This window comes from Lycium ferocissimum, chromosome 5 (genome assembly GCF_029784015.1).
Source record: "Lycium ferocissimum isolate CSIRO_LF1 chromosome 5, AGI_CSIRO_Lferr_CH_V1, whole genome shotgun sequence".
NCBI lineage: Eukaryota > Viridiplantae > Streptophyta > Magnoliopsida > Solanales > Solanaceae > Lycium > Lycium ferocissimum.
In genome coordinates, this window is record NC_081346.1 from 27005385 (window position 1) to 27022722 (window position 17338).

Sequence of the window (17338 nt, forward strand, 5' to 3'; positions counted from 1 at the left end):
ATTAATACACTCGGAAGCAACTCTATCACCGGTCCATACACGTGAAAAATTAAGCATTTAAACCAAGTCTTTTTTCCAGTGTGATACACCAGTATAACTTAAATTCTTTACAGGGTGATGCGAGAAGCAACAAGATTTATGGCAGAATACAGCAGTAGTTTTACTTAAGAATGAGGTTACTAATAGAAGTAGGTGAATTACAACTCAAGAAAGATTTTGTGCACATTAAACTCAAGGGAAGGTTTAGAAAACATAGATGAGTCATCTAGGTTAGGCATTTGTTCAAGCAAATACAACATCAGATCGCAGTACATATTTGATACCCTTAGTGACATTCCGAGCTTCATGCAACATACATTTATCCCCGTGAATGTGGAGAAGAGCCATTCCTTCAGTTGGAGGTACCTATATAGAGTATAATATAAAATCAGATATTTACTCAAGAAAATAATGTCATTATCCTTTAATTGATGCCAGACTATGTAATTGACAATAGGATAAGTAGGATAAGAAAATCATGATTGATTGCTTAGCTAAAATGGAGGGAATTGAAATATGAACCAAACATGATAACAATCCCAAATAAGATTACATGCATACATGTGTTAAGGGGAATCAGAAACGGGAACATCGAAGAGAAATAGTGGGAGTGGGCACATTGCTGAAAAGGGGAGGAATGGTACCTCAGCAACCAAAGCATTTCTTGGACCATAAAAGACAGTCTCGCCTCCAACAAGGGTCTCAGACAAAGAACCCTGAGAGTCTTTATCAACCTTAGTTTTAGATTTGGAACCACCGCTTAAGTATATTAACAAAGTGTAGTGTGTGCGCTTCCCTTCTCCAATGTCAACACTTTCATCAATATGCCGTCCAAATCTCTGACCGGCCTTGTACCTGGTGAGAAACAACAGTTGAAGAGGATCAAGCATTTGCTATGTTGCCATCTTACCATGTATTCTGGAAGAAGGAAACTGGAAACACAATTGCAGGAAAAAAACGGAAGCAAAGGTCATGACATTAGAAGGATATATAAAAGAATTTATCAGTTTACAGGGGCATAGCTTTGAAGAATGTTTCCAACCCGATAAAATAGCACCAAGAGGGTGCAGAATAAAGTACAAGTACAAAAGATTCGTTTTGTTATATAAATGCAGAGATCTGAGGCAGCTAACATGACATAAGTTTATAAGTTGCATCGTCGTTATTCAACCCTGAACATTTGAAAAAGACAGAGAGCCTTCTAAGACTACCAGCCTTCTTGGATTTGAAAATCATGACTTCTCCACAAACAGATACATTAATGTTGCAGCAACTGCTGTCCCTCCTAAAATCAGGTGAGGATCCAATGCCATCCTTCCAACGTACAGTAGATCTTTTCCAATTTGAGAAGAGTAGCTTTTAAATTTTTTCCAATCCGTATAATGTTGACTTGTATAATTTTAGATAGTTCTAATGTCAAAGAAAAATATTATATTTATTTGCAATATAATATGTATATCAAAGATTTCATATTGCTACTCATACAATTTAAACTAAACGTCACACTCTATCTCTACCATGACAAGTTATAGTAGTAAACATGATATTATCAAACAAGACAGCAGATCACACTTATAGTAGAGAAAAGATTATGAAACAAGTTGCAACTAATTGCATTTTGTTTTTTATTCAGTGCAATTAATTGCATTACGTCAAGATATCATCAAGCAATAGAAAATTAAAGTATATAATTTGATAATTCATATAAAGGGGAAAGTGTCATAAAGCCCTTTGCTTCCTCACTAGCACAACACCAGCATACCAACCTCTTCATACTTTTTTCTTCTTTTGTCCTTGCCCAAACATCCCTCCTCTTTTTTCCTTTTTTTTGATCAAGTAAACAAGATTTCATTATTAATATAATAAAGGCCAAACTGGTCGTATATAAGAGGTCTACCAAAAGTAGAGAGACATACCCCTCTTCTCGTCCTTATCCCTAATTATTTTTCTTCTTATTTTCCAACATCCACTCTCAGTTGTCATGTATTTCATTTCAGCAGCACCAATGTTTTCCTCTTATTTTAGTACTAGACCCTGAGTTTCTGTTACCGGGGCGGGGGAAGGGGGAGAGAAACCAAAATTTGTATTCTGAACAATGTATAACTTGACACCCTGGATTTTTTTCTAGCATAATAGCATATATATACCACAAGGACAGCTCCTTCATTTTATTCCTTTCTAGCATAGATTTACATTTGAAAAGATAAAATTGGTTGTGAGTTCAAAAACTGTTTTAGAATCAAGTGCGATTTTTATTCTTGTGGTTTCTTCTTTTCTTTTTTTGTTTCTTCTAAAATTTTAACAGGAGTCTGGGTTCAGTTTAAATAACCAATCAAGGGTAAAAGGACTGGGGCAGCAGGGATGAAGAGAAATTAGAAAAGGCACTACGAAAAAGAATGGATGTTGAAAAGGAATATAAGGGAAGAGAAAACAATAAAGAGGAAAGTGGGAGGAGGAAGAGGTTACTCAGCGGGGTTTCGGTTGGGACGGTAGCAGTTGGGAGTGGAGGAAGATAAGAGAAACAAAGAACAAAGATGAGGAGTGTTAAGTGAGAGTGCTGTGCCAATGAAGAACAAAAGAGAATACGATTTCACAAAAGAGAGTACGATTTCATCTTACACCCCAAACAATTAGTAGTCTAACAATGAAAACTAACAGAAGGGGCACAGAGGCAATTGCAGAAGATACTACGCGAGTAAACTGCCACAAATTAAATAGTAGAAGGACCTCTCATGCTTCTCCCTGATACAAATAGTGTTATCTCAAAAACCTTCATGCGCTACGATTTCGGATTGGGAAATGAACAATAAGTTGAAAAGCATTTTACAGAATCAAGCAAAAGCAATTATAGACACTTCAACAAAATTGTTCGAAAGAAAACATAAACAAGATGCACGTGATTGGTTAGAAGGGGTAAAACGCATAATTCATGAAACTACAAGGAGCTAACAACCTATTTTCCCTCCATAGCGAGATAAAATTCAAGTTACTTAAACTATACAGTTGTAAGACGTCTTTTTGCAGAATTTTAGCAGAGAATATCCTTAGTAGGTCTTTAGGTGATGTCCAAATATTTCATAAGTAGATTAGACTCTTAGGATATTAAGGTAGTTTCCATGTTAGAGTAGTTTTCGTCCTAGGTTTAGGAAAAGCCTTGAGAGTCTTTACATGCTCAAGTAATTTCTTTTTCAATGTTTTATAAAAAATTGTTCATTGTTTCTTGGTTTTTGCTATTTCTTTACTGCTTTATGCAAACCTTATCTTAGGAGGTGAAGCATAAGGAATTTTAGGTGAAATCCTAGATCCTATTTCTTATTAATCACTGTTCACGTACTTCTGTTCATAGGTAGCAAAACAGCCTACTATTTACTTCTTCTTCGCTTCGGTAAGCTTCAAATAATCACCTATTTGTGGACTACCCCACAACCCTTCAAAGAAAGAAACTAACAGAACCTTCCCCAGAAACAGAAAATTAGGCCCTCAATTTGATTATTCTGCTGCCCTGTTATAGGTTGGAGATCCACTTTCTCGTCCTACATCTGGCCATCGTTACCACCACCATGAAGTATACAACATGATTGATTAGAACCTATTCAATCTTGTCAATGTTTATCAAACTAAATAAAGTTTAAGTATGGCATTTTTTATTAAATTAATCATGTTCTATTACTCAGCATTGCAACAGATCACATACTGATGTATCTAAGATGGCATTTGACAATTTATGTCATAATAATAGAGCAATTTTATGATGAACAGACACCTAACCTGTAAAACCTAATATTTGGGTTCAACCCAACAGCAACTTTGCCTCGAATTTTGATATCGGAAAATAATTTGTTCAGTCCAGCTCTCCACATTGCATCTGCAAGATCAGGATCATTCATGGATACACGATCATTGTCTCTATATGCTTCGCCATATGCAGGACCAAGACTTCCTTGGTGAACAAACCCAAGCGACTCTGCAGCTTTGACAAAAGCCTGTGATTCAGCTGGCGTAAAGAAATTCTGAACCTGAATACCTTAAGCAAATAAAGTAAGTATGATAAGTCATGAATACTACATCATCACCAAGTTAAAGCTTGACAAAACATCATGAGTTCAAGTAAAGATGAGCAACTCTTATTTCCTAATGTGATAGCAAAAGAAGTCCAGTTTGACTGTTTCCAAATAGGCAAGATGGATAATTTTATCCAGTCTCTTTCACTAAATCCGGCTCCTCGGCAAGGGCTGATGCAGTGCATGTTAGCCAACCCACCGAGGGTTGCAAGATGGATATCCATCACTAAATCCATGATATGTTAGTTTCAGTTTCTCCGTTCTGATAATCACATCAAGAAGAAATCCTAATTGAAGCTCATAACGGATGCTTTTTATTTTTTCATTTTGATTGAACATGGTGAAACTAGAATTAAATTTCTTATAGTAGAGAAGGAGAACGAGAGAGGTTATTCACCAACAAAATGCTCTCCCCACCTTAGTTTATTTGATAACTTTTTATTGAGATGTCTCAGACTGTCAAACTTACTAAATAATAGTAATAATGAAAGATGAAATCATCAATTTCAACTGACAAGTCTTACAGGTAGGTGAATCACACCTATATCTGTCAACAATTTAAGCAACCTTTTAGCTTCACCTAGAACATTCTATACCAATTCTGTAGCTAACAAATCTTAACTCTTTATACCAATTGGCAGAAACTCATTATCAATATAGCAAAACCAATGACATAACAATTATGGGAAGAATAGAGCATCCTCGAATATGACCATGTAATAACAATTCAAGCTTGATATAAGCTTTAATCACAATCTTTGAAACAAGAAAACTTGCACGGTTTAGTTTTTCGATGTAAACAAGGTAACACATTCTTGGATTTCATTTACTCTTTTCTTTTACTTAAAGAGCCAAAAAATTTGCAAATTCAATGAAAGTTTAGTTGATCGAAAAGAAAACTAGCACGGTCTGAAGATAACAAGCGATTTACTGAGGAAACATCCATTTATAATGCATGAAAAAATTGCTAAATCAACAAAAAGAGCAGTAGTAATGAAGCTCAAATTACTCTTTCTCAACTGTAACCAAGTGTCAAACAAATGCATTTACTCAGGCTGCAAAATCTCAGGTAATACAGTTATGCTTCAAATTGTTAATTGCATAACAATAAGTTTCATGATTTGCATAAGTTGAACATCTTTAACAGCATGCCCCGTCAAAAGCAAACCAATATTAAGAAGACAAACAAGGAAATCAAGAATTAGCTCATTTAAAACAAAATTAACACAGTTATGAATTGTAATTTTTTTCTGAGGGGTGGGGGTTAAACATAAGAAGAAAATTTGAGTGTAAAATAAAGAAAAGGGAAAGAAAGCGTACAGTAATGAGATCATTATCTTTGAGGCGATTGATCTGAAGATTATACTTGGGTTTGATTGATGGCCACCCTGACCCTCTTTTCTCTTTTTTCCCATCTTTCTTCCTTTCTGCCATTTTTCTCTTCATTCACACCTTCTTCTTTTCTTTTTCTTTTTTCCTTTTTTGGCTTCTGGTTTTTTCCTCTGCCGATATTATGTGGGGCAATTTGCAGGAACTGGGGTGGTTTTTAATTTCTGTCCCTTAAATTGGTGGTATTTAATTTTTGGCTTAATGCGATCTCCTAAATTTGTCCCTTTTTTTCATGTTGATACCTCAATTAAGTGTTGTTCTTATTGAATTCCTGAACTCGTTTTCAAATGTATCCATCGAACTCCCTAAATTTGATCATACTTCTCCAACATTTATTGTTATATTATCATTATATATGGAGTTCAGTTAAATAAAACTATTCGAAAGGAAATGAAACGAAATAAGGATTCTCCTAAAAAATGAGATAACTAAACACTTGAGAGAAAAGAAAACTGGAATTTGGATAAATAATTAGATATTAATATGTTGTATACTCGTTCAATATCATGTATTTATTACAAAACTTATAATGGTCAGCTCAATAAACTAGCAATTGTTGATTTCTTCTTTCTTGAAGGCACAAAGCTGATGAGTATCGACTAGAAGCAAAACATTTTGAAGATTTGCAGCTACACCTCTTTGGACTAGTATTTTCTGATTTTTTTTTAGAAGTAGAAATTAAATTGGGGAAATAAAGGTGGAATGCTATTTTCAGACATGTGATAAGTTATTCTTTAGGTCATGGATGTGTCGGTTTCTGCTGGTTTTGCTCTTCCACTGACAGCTTAATTAAGAGCTACTCTTTTTTTCCTCTCAATTGCTGCTAATCTTAACTAAAAGATAGCATAATTAAATTAGAATGTATATATTAGCATGCTGCTACATTGAAGATGGAATACTATGTAAATCAGATTGTGTTTGATAGACACACTTGAGGATAAGTTCAGGGGTTTAATAGGAATAACAATTAGTTGAGCTGCCAAAATGGAAAAAAAGGATAAATTTAGGGGGCCGCATATGCATTAAGCTTTAATTATTATCCCTCAAAATGGTGATCTTTAATTTTTGCCCTTCGCTTAATACTCCAAGGTCCTGGGTTCGAATCCAGACTCAGTCAAAAAAAATAAAAAATAAAAAATCGCAAGACATAAGTTGGAATTCGTAAGGCATAATTTGGACCCTAACTTATGCCTTAAGGCAGAGGTTTGCCTTAAAGCAAATTTTTACTCAAAATTAGGCCTTAAGGCAAATCTCTGCCTTGAGGCCCAATTTTTTTTTTTTTTTTTTTTTCTCTGTTGGATTAAAGCAAAGTTTGAAATTCTGGCTTTGAAACCCAAACTTATATCTTGCGATTTTTTTTTTAATTTTTAACTGAGCGGGGGTTCGAACTCGGAACTCCTTTTAGCAAAGGACAAAAATTAAAGACCACCAATTTGGGGGACAAAAATTAAAGACCAGTCCTTTTGAAGGCCATTTTGCGGGAAAAAAAAAGTATTATGTGTGCAAAATATGATACTTTTCTAGGCTCAAAAGTTTCTTGGGCTATAACAAGTTTACGGGCCTTGGGAACTCTACTGAAAAGGGGCAATTCACAGGAATGTCCTTATTTCGAGGTGGTCTTTAATTTTTGCCCATCAAATTGAAAATATTTAATTTTTGTCCTTCCCCTAAAACCCCTAGGTTTCGGGTTTGAAACTCCGCTTAATCAAAAATTTGCAAGGCATAGTTTGCCTTAAGATAACATTACAGGCAAACTCTTCCTTGTATGCAAACTCTGTCTTATAAGGCAAAGTTTGCCTTAAGGTAGTATCACATGCAAACTGCAGGGTAGCATTGCAAGCAAACTCTGCCTTGTATGCAAAATCTGCCTTATAAGGCAGAGTTTTGCCTTAAGGTAGCATTGCATGCAAACTCTGACTTGCGAATCGAAACTCTGTCTTGCGAATATTTTTTTATTTTTTGATTGAGCGGGGTTTTAATCCGGAACCTCGGAATATTTTCGGCCACTTTGAGGGACAAAAATTAAAGACCAGCGCCTTTGAAGGGCAAAAATTAAAGGCAATCCCTGCCAAAAAAAAATGATTGAAAAGCAGGCAACTGAGTTGGGCAATTCGCACGATTGCCCCTATCTTGGGGGTGGTCATTAATTTTTTCCCCTCAAATCGTTGGTATTTAACTTTTGCCCTTCGATACTTTAAGTAATAAAAAGTGGCCACAAATATCCCTGACATTCTGGTTTCGAACCCCAGCAAAGTTTAAAAAAAAAAAAAAATCATAAGGCAAGATTTCATAGAAACTATCTTGGGAAGGATAACTTAATTTCTACAGAATTAGGCCGGAAGTCATAGTTTTTTATGTAGTTACATAAAAACTATGCTTTGTCTGACATAGTCCTGTAGAAATTAAGTTATCCTATAAAACTATCTTTGGACAAGACATAGTTCCTACATAACTACATAAAAACTATGCCTTGCGAAATTGCTTTTTTTTTTTTTTTTTACTCTGCTGGAGTTTGACCCAGAATCTTTAATTTCATAGACCAGCGAATAAAGGTACTTTGACCCACAAATTTTCATTAAATGGAAAGTAGGGCCAAAAATTAAAGACCAGCGATTTGAGGCGAAAGAATTAAAGACCAGTCCATATGAAAGGCAATCCGCGCAAAAACTTGAACAGGGTTAAGGGGTATTTGCACTTTTGGCCTGTTTTGTGTTGGTCTTTAATTTTTGCACAAGTAATTGCACGGTTTTCCCTTCAAATGAACTGATCTTCAATTTTTGACCTTAAAATCGAACTTATGTCTATAGGGGCATATGTTACGCATCATATTATCCACAAGTTATGTCAGCGTCCTTAGAGAACTTATGCCCCTATACGCATAAGTTCGATTTTGAAAGGCAAAAACCAAAGACCAGCCCATTTGAAGGACCAAAATTAAAGACCGACATAAAATAAGGACAAAAGTGCAAATGACCAATTTTTGCCTCTCATAACAAATAATTTTTTCGCCGGGCATAGTTTATATTTTCGCATTATAATATTCCACAAGTTACGCTCGCTCTTTTTAAAGAACGTATGCCTTTCTATACATAAGTTCGATTTTAAAGGACAAAAATTAAAAACCAACCCATTTGCAGGGGAAAAAAGTTATAGACCAGCCCACTGGAAGGACAAACCGTGCAATTTAGCCATTCAAAAAGGCAACTGAGTTTATTAAGCTTGTTATGTGGGCTAGGACAATAACACCCTGGACCGTAAAATGGATCGGGGTTGGGCCTAAGAGTGCGACTTAGACAAGGTAAGTTTGAACAATGGGATATTGACACCTATATACACTCCTAAGTATTTATTGGCATATTTTTAGCCAATTACTCCCTCCGTTTCAAAATATTTGTCTGATTTTGACTTGGCACGAAGTTTAAGAAAGTAAAGAAGACTTTCGAATCTTGTTCTTAAATTAAATATGTGTAGAATGTACTAAAATGCCCTTTAATCTTGTGGTCTTAAATATATCATATGGAAAGCTAGAATTAAAGAGTTGCCAAAAAAGGAAAGAGACATTCTTTTTTGAACGGGCTAAAAAGGAAAGTAAGACAAACATTTTGAAACAGATGGAGTGTTAGATTACCAATTGAAGTCTAAAGAATTTGGCATTGTATAGTTATCTCCAATTATAACCGATGATTTAATAGGAAGGCCAATATTCTCTTCCTTATTTCACACGTCATAATATGTATCCCTTTAGAAAATTCCAACTAAACACCTACTACAGCGTAAAAGTTGACAAGAAGGTTGTAGTTCATTCTTCTAGAACGCATCCAACTTTCTTTTTTTCTCTCTTCTTCTTTTTTGTTGTGGAATTGAACTACTGAGAGTAGGTATGGTTGAAATTGATCGAAAACACCTGGATGATGCTAAAACTAGAAGAGGGGGCTTCAACTTATCCATTAACGAACGCATCCATTCCTCATCTCTTTCTTTTTCTTCTTGAAATTGGTTGGAAGTACCTGGACGATGCTAAACATGAAATTTGAAAAAGACTATAGTTGATTTGGATTTGTTTGGAGTAAAATATTAGACCTAAAAATGCAATTAAACATGTATATAACGTCAAAGATTTTCATGAACGTCCCTGCCACATATGTATATTACATTGTATATCACGTGTATTAGTGTGTAGATTATACAAGAGAGAAACAAATATTTAATAGGATATACACCGATATACATGGGATATACACTAGATACAATGGAAAATATACAGATGAAGTCGTCTTCAACCTCAATTTTTCAATTTGGAATTCAGTTCAAATCTACCTCAAATCGTCTCCAAGCACCTCCAAAATTAACATACAAGCTCCTTAAGACATTTCTAACAAACAAAGATATCACTCAAACAAAATTAGAGTTCTTATCTACATGAATAGATGAAAATTTGACTACTTTATTTGAAATATGCTCCTGTCCCATAGATTTTCAGTATTTTAAGGTGAAATTTAGAAATTTGAAAACCACCCAAAAAAGTTTAATCACAACCTAAAGATTTTGATACAACCTAAAGATTTTGATACAATGATAGAGATATTTGTCGAGAAAATTTTAGAGCTTTGGGGAAAGTAATTGAATAAAATCTACGGAAGAGAGAGAGAGAGAGTGTGTGTGTTTGAAAAGTTGAAGCTTTTTAACAGAAGACTTTACTCGTTATGCTATATAAAAACTGTAGCAAAAATGCGGGTATGGGCTACCGGGTGCTAAATTCTTAAACATGGATTTTTTTATGCCTTTTAGAATTCTAACTTGTTACCCGACGTCAAATTTTCTTGAAGAATTTGACCCGCGAGACTGACTCACAACCCGTCCAATCACTTAATGAGTCGCCCTGGGACCGAGACAAGGGACCCTTAAATGTTTTAAAAAATAATTTCTGGCCAGAATTTGACTGTCGGCCAATGGTTGAAAATTATCACCAATCCCCTACCCTAGCCCCCCCCCCCCCCAAACCCCCACCCCAAAAATTGCACCTCTACACCACCCTCAAATTTTATTTTAACTAGAACAAAATAAAAATAACTCCCAATTAACTTTATAAATTTACACTCTGACAAATTTCAAGTATATTCCCTACCCATCTTTATTTTTTCACATCAATTTTTGATCTATAAAATTTTCTCTCTCTCTTTAAAAGTGTTATCAAATTGCTATCAAAAGTTAATTTCTACTATTTGCTGTGAAGTTAGCAAATATCATATTTAATTTTATTATCTTTGAATTTTAAATTTTGTTATTTTATTTTTCAGAATGACGGGAGTCTAAAGATAATTTTTAGGGGAACGGTGTAAGTGGCGATCTAAGGGTAAGGAAAAAGTTGGTATCTTAACAGGTTCAACCAAACACTTAGAATTCATCCCCTTGCTCAGAGGTGGATTCAAAATTTGAAGATTGCAGGTGCCATTATTTTATGTACGAACTAACCACAAAGATCGAAGAGGAACGATGGATCGGTCAGTTAGTTTTTGGTTAATTCAAGGAGAACTTACATAGATACTAGCAAGGGAGTAAAATATTTCATAATCTACAACTATTAACTAAATTACATAATCTACAATATATACCCTATACCTTAGTAAAGGACAACCCTTTGGATATGACTGCTATGAATGAGGAAACTAAACCTGATAAGTTATATTTCTTCCTTAATTAAGTATACTAAATATGAAGAATATTTAATATAATCAATTAATCTCTACAAAATCTGATAGGTAGAATAGTGTTGATCAGAGTGTATTGTTATCCTTGCACATATATCCTCTTTGCTATTTGTCTTCCTAAAATACCCTTGAACTTTTGGAGAAATATTTTGTGTGACGACCTGTCTGGTCGTTTTGAGTTTTTAAGCTTCTTTTCTCCAAGATAGCCCATCCCGCTGTTCCATCTCAGGGTTTTTGACTTGCTTGCAAAATTTAAAGTCAAATGGATGTCATTTGGTTCACTTTGGGAGAAGGTTTTACTTAGGAAATTCTGGCATTTAATTATTGGGATAAATTTTTTATGATGGGAAACGTGTTCTTATTGACGATCTGAAGATTCCGTTAGATTTGAAATTTCATTTATGACCAGTAGAAATTGACGGGCTAAGTTTAGAGTTCGTCTGGTTGGTGTTTGACAATTAAATCTGCTTTAGTAGTAAATATGCCTATTTATGGTAAAAAGATGGTCATAGGAAGAAATAAGACCCGAATTTGAAATTTGTTGTTTCCATTAGCTTCGTATCGATGTTTATGGCTTGTGGGGATAAGTGATGCTATTCCTGAGCTTATTGGATGAGAATCGGACAAGAAAATCTAAGTTTTGGAATTTTGAAGTTCTAAGTTTGAGAAGTTTGACCAAAAGTTGACTTTTGGGTAAACGTGTCCGTAATTGAATTCTGACAGTTCCATTTGATTTGGAATGTGTTTTATGACTTAGTTGAGTCGTTGGTTCGGTTCCCGAGAGGTTCGGGAGTGATTTAGGTGGTTGGTTGAGAAACTAGCTTTTGAGATGATTTGGAGTTGACCTCGGTCAAGATCGGGTCAAGATGGTCCCGTTTGGATGTTTTGAGAGTTCGAGCAGGTTCGTATGATAATTTTAGACTTATCCACAAATTTTGGTTAGATTCTGATGAGTTTTGGATGGGTTTGGGTTATATGATGTTTGTTTTCGGTTTCGATGTCGTTTTGAGCAAAAAGGGTACCATATTGAGCAAACGGACTTTGATTTGTGTTTCTATTGAACCGTTAGACTCGTATCATAATTTCGGAATTATAGCAACAAGAATCGTCGCGTTTCACCATCGTATGAGGGAGATATGGCCATTTTACTAAAATATTTCACTACTGGTTTTCTGGTGTAAAAAAATAAAATAATAAGCCTCCGCAATCGCGACTCGTGGTATCTCGATCGTGAAGAATGAAAATTCCTGGACAGTGTATAAATCAACCAGTCCGAAAAATTTAGTATTTTGAGCATAATTTGAGTTCTAGAGCTCCGTTTGAGATGATTTTCGCGGTGTTGTTCTCGTCTCAACTAGGGGGTAAGTATTTAACCTTTATTTTGGTGTTTCCCCATTATTATTTTCATTATTTATCATTTTTATCTGTGTTTGGTTGGGGAAAATTGGGGTTTTAAACCCAAAAGTTGGAAAGTGGTAAACCATGGGTTTGAGGATCAAGATGAAGGCTTTTTGAATGGGTTTTCTGCATTAGACTAATTAAACTATGGGTAAACCAATTTTGAAATAAAATTCCAATTTTGCCCTTTCGGGCTCGGGGTCAACTTTTTGGGTTCGTTTTTGCATTTTGAATTAAAGTATAGCAATATGGGTATCATTGGACTCGTTTAGACTCATAGAGTACTATTTTGACCATATTTAACCTGATTTTTCAATGAAATTATGATTTTGCCCTTGAGGCTCGGGTTTAGCTATTTTGGGTCCATTTTTGGGTTCCGGTTAAAAGTATGAAAAAATGAGTATCCATAGATTCGTATTTTGAATGAATTCATATTTAATAGACTTAAACATTTTGAGGCGCTTCGTAAAGGGAAGGCTAAAGTTTGGTTGTTTGTGGCACCTGTTCGGCAGTCAAGGTAGGTTACGGCTTACTTTAGTTATACTTTGATTAGTGAAACGTATGTATGCGTAGAATTGACGGGAGAAAGCATGATTAGGTCTTCGGACATGATATTGGGATGGAAATACTCTTAGGTTGGTATGACTTCTGATTATGTGGGTTTGTCGCTATTATTTTACGCATTGTGACTTATGGTGTACTTGTTGTGTTTGGAAGTGAAGTGATATGATATATTCATTATGGTGATTGAAACTAGATTGTTGATTCCATTTCCGTAGTTGATGTGATTTATATAAGTCCTGATTGGCTTATAGTGTTGTGACTTCCATAGTATGTTCATTGGCATTGACTGCATTGATTTAACATTATTGCATTCATTCACTTATACATGATGGAAATGATTCGGAAATGATTGAGCAAAGATTTATGGAAACTATGAAAAAAAATGTGACACTTTTGATGAAAGTATGATATGAATCCGTGATCCGAGGTCTGTTCCAAAGTGGAAGGTATGTGTGCTCGCGATCTGAGGTCTGTTCCGGAGCTAGTGGTACATGGACACCATGGGTCCCCCGCGGGTCATATTTCTGCCGAGATGTTGAGATTTCATCTGTAGTATGTGTGTACAGGTTGAGATACTGGCCATTGTATTGCATTACATATATCATCATCTTATTTTACATTGATTGACTGGATTTGTTGGTTGTATACGTGATTGTGATTTCTTTGAGGCATTATTGGAAACTTGGCAGACTTGTGGTTTAGAAGCTTCACCTTAGGCCATGATTCGGTTGTGGGATATTCTGTAACTCTGAGTGATTATTATGTGCCTATCTGTTTAACTTGTTAATTTTGTGCCTTATATGCGTGAACTAGTCTTAGTCGGCCTATGGTGCTTACCGGTACATAGTGTTTGTGTTGATGCTACCTTGCTGTATTCTTTTCTGAGTGCAGAGTGTGCTACAGGATCCACGTTAGACCCTCGTGAGTGGTTTCTGAGACGGCCTGTTGGAGACCCAGGGTGAGCCACTCCGAGATCTGCAACCCGAGTTTCCTCTCATTTCATTATCTGTCTATTTCCTTCAGACAGTTATTCCTTTTATTTTTGTGAGCCTTGCATGGCCATGCGGACTAGTAGTATTTTATTAGCTCTTGTACTGTTACAGAATAGATTACCTGGGGATGCTGTAATTCTTTCACACTTAGATATTTGATGATATGATAATTGAGCTTTGCTTTAATAATTCAAATTCCTTTGTATACTTGAAATGAATGTTGAATAAGGGAAAAGTTCGCCCATCAGGGGGTTAGCGTAGGTGCCCGCTCGACCCACGAGTTGGGTCGTGACATTTTGCTACATCTTTTTGAGGTAATGTAGGAGACAAAAATAAGTATCATTAGAGCTAATGGAAATTTTTTGGCTTTCTTATTGAGGAAGGAGAGGTAGGAGTAAGTAGGATGGAGGACATTTTTAGATCTTTATCTATCAAGAGATGATGGAGGTTTAGAACTCAGTCATCATTACTAGCCTCTTTCCTTAAAGCTAAGTATTGTTCTAGATGCCATCTTGTGACTAAGAAGAAGGCTAATATTGATTCTCAATTATGGAAGCATATGTGGCAGAAACAGAAGGTGTTGAGTACAGACTTTTGTGGAAGATTAACTCAGAAAAAGGTGATTTTTGGTGGGACAATTGGATTAGCAGAGATACTCTTGCCAGTATCATTCCTATGGTTGGCAAAAATGTAAAGTCCCTATAAGTTATTTTTTCACTCACGACATTCGGAAAATTCAGAAAATAAGAAAATTTGTTCCTGATAATATGACCCCTAATCTATACCAAGTTGATATTAGAGATGTTGAAAATGAAAATGATCCTATATGAATTGACACCCATGATAGTAAGTTCTCTAGCAAATCAGGCAAAAGAATTAATTAAGATTTGAGTAAAATATGACATAAAGTCATTCCTTTTAAATTCTCTTTCCTGGATTGGAGAGTATACTTAGGCAAACTCCCTTTCAATGATGTTGTGTCAAGATTTAGCCTTTTTCCTGATGCTAACTGTTTCTATTATCAGAATGCTAAGTTGACTCTATGTATCACACTTTCATTGAAGGATAATGTGTCTCACATATATGGAGGTTGTTTGGAGGCCCCTTGGGGATAATGCACCATTACTGTCTTGTTAATAATTTTTTGAAGTTCTAGTAGGATGTCAAACCTAAAATCACGTCCATAAGTTTGCTCTTCATGTCTTACCAATTATCATTTTTTGGGGGTATGCAGGAATTATGCTTCATGCAACTTTGGTGTTCACAAGAAGCTCAACAAATATAAGATGAAACACTAATTTTTTTTGGAACACTTTGACTGTCATTAAAACTGCATTTCCTTTAGTGTTTAAATGGTAGGAAACTGGAGGCTAGAATCTATGATAAGCTGGAGAGGTTTAAGCCTATTGTGAAATGAAGATAGGTTTTATAGATCAGACCTCCTACAGTTGTGGTTAATGCTAATTTTTATTGTAGCTATGATAAAGCTATTGGCAAGGATGAAATAGGTGAAGTGGTGAGAAATCGCCATGGTGATCTTATAATGACCTTATCAATGCCTATTATTTATGGAAATAACAATCAAAGTTGCTGCTAATTACGGTGGCAAATGCTGAGTACAAAATGATTTTGGTAAAATTCATATGGAGCTTGACTCTCAAATGATTGCGGGCATGCTCAACAACAATGACATTAACAACTTTAAGCTAAGAAGGATTATCAGAGACACCTTGCAGGCGATTGAAGATGTTCAGGTTATTGTCTCACATTGCTTTCGTGAAGCTAATTATGTAGTTGATTCTTTTGCTAAATTGACAGCATCTAGTGAAAGAAGTATTTTCTATTCCTCTTTTCAACAACTTTTGAGAGAGGTGAAAGGATTTTTTCAACTGGACAAGAGGCAACTTCCAAGTATAAGATGAATATTTGACAAATTTAACTTCTTTGTTAGTTAGTTAAACAGATTTTTGTATAGTTCATGGAAGAAGTATAGTTTTCCATCATATGTTAATCTTGTTTACACGTAAAACAGTTCAGTTGAATTCGTACACGTGGTCAGGGACACGTAGATCAGAGTAACCAATAAGATTAAGATGTTCGTATCTAAATATTATAAATAGACGCAAATAAGATGAAAAAAGAGAGAGAAAGCCTAGATTATAGATGCTTATCTGATGTTAGACTCCACTTGTTATCGATGAGCCGTGACTCCTGAGCTTAGCAAAGCAATAGCAAGAATATAAAATGTACTAAAATGTAAGAGTAAGAAGCTGTGTATTAGCTTGAATATCTTGTCCCCTACAATAAGAATTACCTCCGTATTTATACTTAGAGCTAGGGGAACATATTTTATGTATCACGTCCCTGTTCATAATAAGCCTTAAAGGCATGATAATAATGTACAACAAAAAGGGTTATAAAATTGTTATAATAGTGAATCTGTAACACCCCAGCTGTGGAATAACGGATGACCGTTAGGCCACTCAGGTCCGGAGAAGTTGGGCGGTACACCAGACCTGCAGCTTCTTCCAGTACCATAGATCTTCCCTCGGTGGTAGTGATGTTGACTTACCCGAATTCTCATCCTTCGTGTCACGTGTCTCGTGTTGACACCTAATTTTCACCTCATAAAATGCGTATTTTGATTTTTCAAATTTCCCGAATCTAAGACGGAGCAAGGATACCCTTAAAAATTCAAAAAATTTAAAAAACTCGAGGAAATTACAAAAATTGAGGTTTAATTATTACTTTTCATAAAAATTAACAATTACAAGAATTACGAGTTATTTACTTTCACGAACGTGATTAGAAAAGAAGATACATATCCCGCTCCGTCTAACTTGGGAAAACTGTTAATTAAAAACGACGTATGAATTATAGATCATTTTGACCGCATTTTTCCACATCCTTAAAAATTATCCGGAACTATGTCAATATTGGGCTTATATTAAAGCTTGTAATTTAAAACGACATATTCCAAATTTGAAATTTATGAAAAACGGGTCTACGAAGGCGTTCTAGATGAATATGTAGTTTGACAAAGTTGAGTATTTATTGTTTTTGAAAATTGTGCTCAGGGTCCTTTAAGAAAATATTTTAAACCTGAGGGGCCTTTTAAAACTTTTTTTAAGACATTTGGGGGGGGGGGGGTACCATATATTTAAAGGGACCATAGTTATCAAGAGAT

The 17338-nt window shown here is 35.2% G+C and overlaps 1 protein-coding gene across 2 annotated transcripts; it reads right to left on the bottom strand.

The window, feature by feature from the left end:
• Positions 1–36: 36 nt before the first annotated feature.
• LOC132056619 (uncharacterized) lies at positions 37–5617 on the bottom strand. 2 transcript variants are annotated; one of them, XM_059448897.1, is made up of 4 exons: positions 5421–5617; positions 3808–4055; positions 684–894; positions 37–405 (listed from the first exon to the last, which is right to left on the bottom strand). In XM_059448897.1, exons 1-4 carry the CDS (start codon positions 5544–5546, stop codon positions 283–285), a joined length of 708 nt encoding a protein of 235 aa, XP_059304880.1. In that variant the 5' UTR covers positions 5547–5617; the 3' UTR covers positions 37–282. The 2 variants fall into 2 exon arrangements, with proteins under 2 accessions (XP_059304880.1, XP_059304881.1); XM_059448898.1 differs by lacking the exon at positions 5421–5617 and adding an exon at positions 5110–5346 and having other exon boundaries at positions 3808–4063.
• Between the last annotated feature and the right edge of the window lie 11721 nt (positions 5618–17338).

Excerpts from the sequence above, each read along its gene's own strand:
- LOC132056619 (XM_059448897.1), bottom strand. The coding sequence starts at position 5,546 with ATGAAGAGAAAAATGGCAGAAAGGAAGAAAGATGGGAAAAAAGAGAAA. Across the intron at positions 4,056-5,420 it reads AAGATAATGATCTCATTACT|GTTCAGAATTTCTTTACGCC; the intron begins GTACGCTTTCTT and ends TAAGGTATTCAG. Across the intron at positions 895-3,807 it reads CCAAATATTAGGTTTTACAG|GTACAAGGCCGGTCAGAGAT; the intron begins GTTAGGTGTCTG and ends GTTTCTCACCAG.